Genomic DNA, 2,810 nt, shown 5'->3' on the forward strand with positions numbered 1-2,810 from the left:
CTCACCTCATAGAGGCACGCGAGTCTTGATCTTGACCGCACATCTTGAGCACCGAATGACGCGTGCTGGGTTGCCGTGACAACCCGCGCTGTCAACCGGCGCTCGACGGCACACGGTACGCTGAGCGGCTCGAGCCTTTAAAAAGGGGAGACGAACAACATGCCGACGTGGTCATGCACTCCTGAGAGAACATGAACCACCCACGAACATAGTCTCAGACACTGAATAGGAATGTGAAACAATGAACGTGGCCGTCAAATGAGGACAGGAAACGATCGCATCCAGAAACACACGAGTGAAACGTCATCCTGAAAAGGACGCGATCTTCACTCGTGTTGCTCTTTCAGGAAGAAAGTACTCTCTTTATTGTGCTGAAGCACACAGGGACCCAACGCGGCAACACAGCGGGGAAACTGCAAGCCCGCTGTGCGCACTCAACCGTTTACCAGCTGTGAAAACAGCTTTTGAATTAACAGTGTGTAGACGCAGCCGGCAGACAGGAAATCGTGCGGTCGCTGAAACGCCGTCTCACCAACACAGAGAGATCCCTGCCCAAAACAGCAGACTCGTAGAGCGTAAGATAGATACAATCTTAAAGCTCATTCACTCAGAGAGGACACAACCGGTCGGCTCCGAAGCTAAAAGCGTTTGTGTATGCGCTTGCTTCCGCTTTATACCCGCGCTGGTAGGCGGGCCGCGGGATGCAAATCTTGCATGCCAATGTCTATTGGCTCGTTTTATTTCACTCGAAGACAGTTGGTCTCCCTAGCGTGATCCCAATTCGTTGGAAACTCCTCCGACGAGACGTAGGAGTTCCCGAACGAAAGGGAACAGATTTTATCTTACCTTTTCCAAATGCACGCCAGTCAAGTTCTTCACGTGATAATCTCGTTATTTTCCTGGGCAGGCGGTTTGTCATCTCGCGTGATCTCGCTAGTCCATCTTCAGTGCAAGATCAGTCTGACTATATTGAATCACGTTATCTCAACATGACTGAATTTAACAAATGTTAATTTGTTGAATTTCATGCTTATCCTACATGATTTTATAACGTTCACCTTTGAAACAGGAAATGATTTTGTTAAAATTACATGTTACGCTTTTTTTAATGTGATAACCAGCTAATTTCCTTTTTTGAGTGTATACTATTTTAAAAATGATTCTACAGACACTGATCTCATTTCAACTTTTCTTTTCTTTCTTGTAATTCAAACAATGCAATGAGCACATACATACAATTTACAAAATTACACACATACAATTGACAAAACTTTTCTTTCTATACACGTCAAAAGAACATACTAACCAATACATGCTTCATTTACCAGTACCCCAATTTCTAGTTATCCCCCACCCTGATTAAACACAACCCTTACCCGTCTATCAAGGACGCCTGCACACCATTTTTCTTTAACATCGTCAATATACAATTCTACCCCTTTTATAGTGTCCTGCTATCGTGCTGCCATCGCTTCGACCTCGGATCTTTGAACGCGAAGCCAACGTTTTTGTCCACGAGCATCTCTGTGGACTTGCCACACTGAGCCACCTATAAAAACATAAACTTACTAAATGCCTACACAATCATGACAACACTATTTACTTCTTTACATAAACATCAACAAATACTCACTAGCGCGTCTCTTGATGCTCTTGAGCTTCACTGGTGTCTTATTTTTTTCTGCTTCCGTGAAACTTGTCCGCTTCTCCACGACGAAATCAACAACATGCCTGTACTCCCCGTGACTCACTTGAAGCAGCGTGTTAAAATATTTCCCACCACTGCGTACTCCTCCTTTCACTGCTTATGATTCTTTATGCTGGACTTGCCATTATAGCCATCTTCACCATCTTCGCTTAATACGCTCAAATTCCCGTAAACACTATCACTTCAGAACTAGTGATGTGTAGAAGGGCTGTGAATCTCTGGGTAGAAAGTGAATCGATTCGATTCATGATTCACAGGTTTCGATTCGATTCAAGAACGATTTTTGCAAGTTCAGAAAGATTCAATTTTGATTCGATTAACAGTGAAATTTGATTCGATTCATGATTTGATTCTGTATATTTTAGGCATCTGAGCAAATAAATACATTTTTGGGAAATTCATGACCATTCAATTCAATATATTTGCAGCAACTTGATCCAGAACTTCAGTTCAGTAGCTTAACTTCTAAGGACTCTACTGGCCTTGATGTATTTCAAGCAAGAAAAATAATACTACTTATACATATTTAATGGACAATAAGTGTTTTTACTTTTATTGTAAACATTAAATACATTTCCTGAACATACAGAAAAGTGCAGAAATACAACAAAGTGCAACTGGCAGTAATTCCACACAGTTCAATTAAAGCATGAGCATAGTAAGAGAGATTTGAACAAATGGTTATGACATGTTTTTTTTCCAACCTTACTTGAGTTTGTTTCCCCAAAGTACATTAACTGATCAACTGGCCGTAAACTGCTTCTCCGAGACGACACTATGTCTCCTGCAGTGCTGAAAACTCTTTCTGAGGCCACACTGCTAGCAGGAATGCAAAGAGAACTTCCTGCCAGATTTGTAAAGATTGGTAGTTCTGTCTCATGGGGCTTCCACCATGAGAGTACCTGTGTGACCAACCCGTTCTCATCAATCTGCGTATAAATAACATGAATTTACACTTTCCAATTGTGTAATGCATACACAAAAGTGTGTGTGTGTTTCCCATTAACTTAGGTGGAGAGCAGTCCAAATACCACAGATCATCTTCAACGGCAGTGACGTCACCATCGATGCTGACAAAGTAAGGGCAACAATATTTTTTGTA

At 42.0% G+C, this 2,810-nt stretch overlaps 1 protein-coding gene across 1 annotated transcript in view; it reads right to left on the reverse strand.

Annotated features, from left to right (window-relative positions):
• Positions 1-1,441: 1,441 nt before the first annotated feature.
• The window catches only part of grin2ba (glutamate receptor, ionotropic, N-methyl D-aspartate 2B-a), a gene marked incomplete at its 3' end in the record, with an annotated part of 71,973 nt that continues 70,604 nt past the window's right edge, over positions 1,442-2,810 (reverse strand). Inside the window, exon 17 of the mRNA XM_082140214.1 lies at positions 1,442-1,549. Within this exon, the coding sequence (XP_081996340.1) occupies positions 1,442-1,549 (108 nt within the window). The remainder of the gene's footprint in view (positions 1,550-2,810) is intronic.

The sequence above is a fragment of the Leuciscus leuciscus genome (assembly GCF_965113295.1).
Source record: "Leuciscus leuciscus genome assembly, chromosome: 1".
NCBI lineage: Eukaryota > Metazoa > Chordata > Actinopteri > Cypriniformes > Leuciscidae > Leuciscus > Leuciscus leuciscus.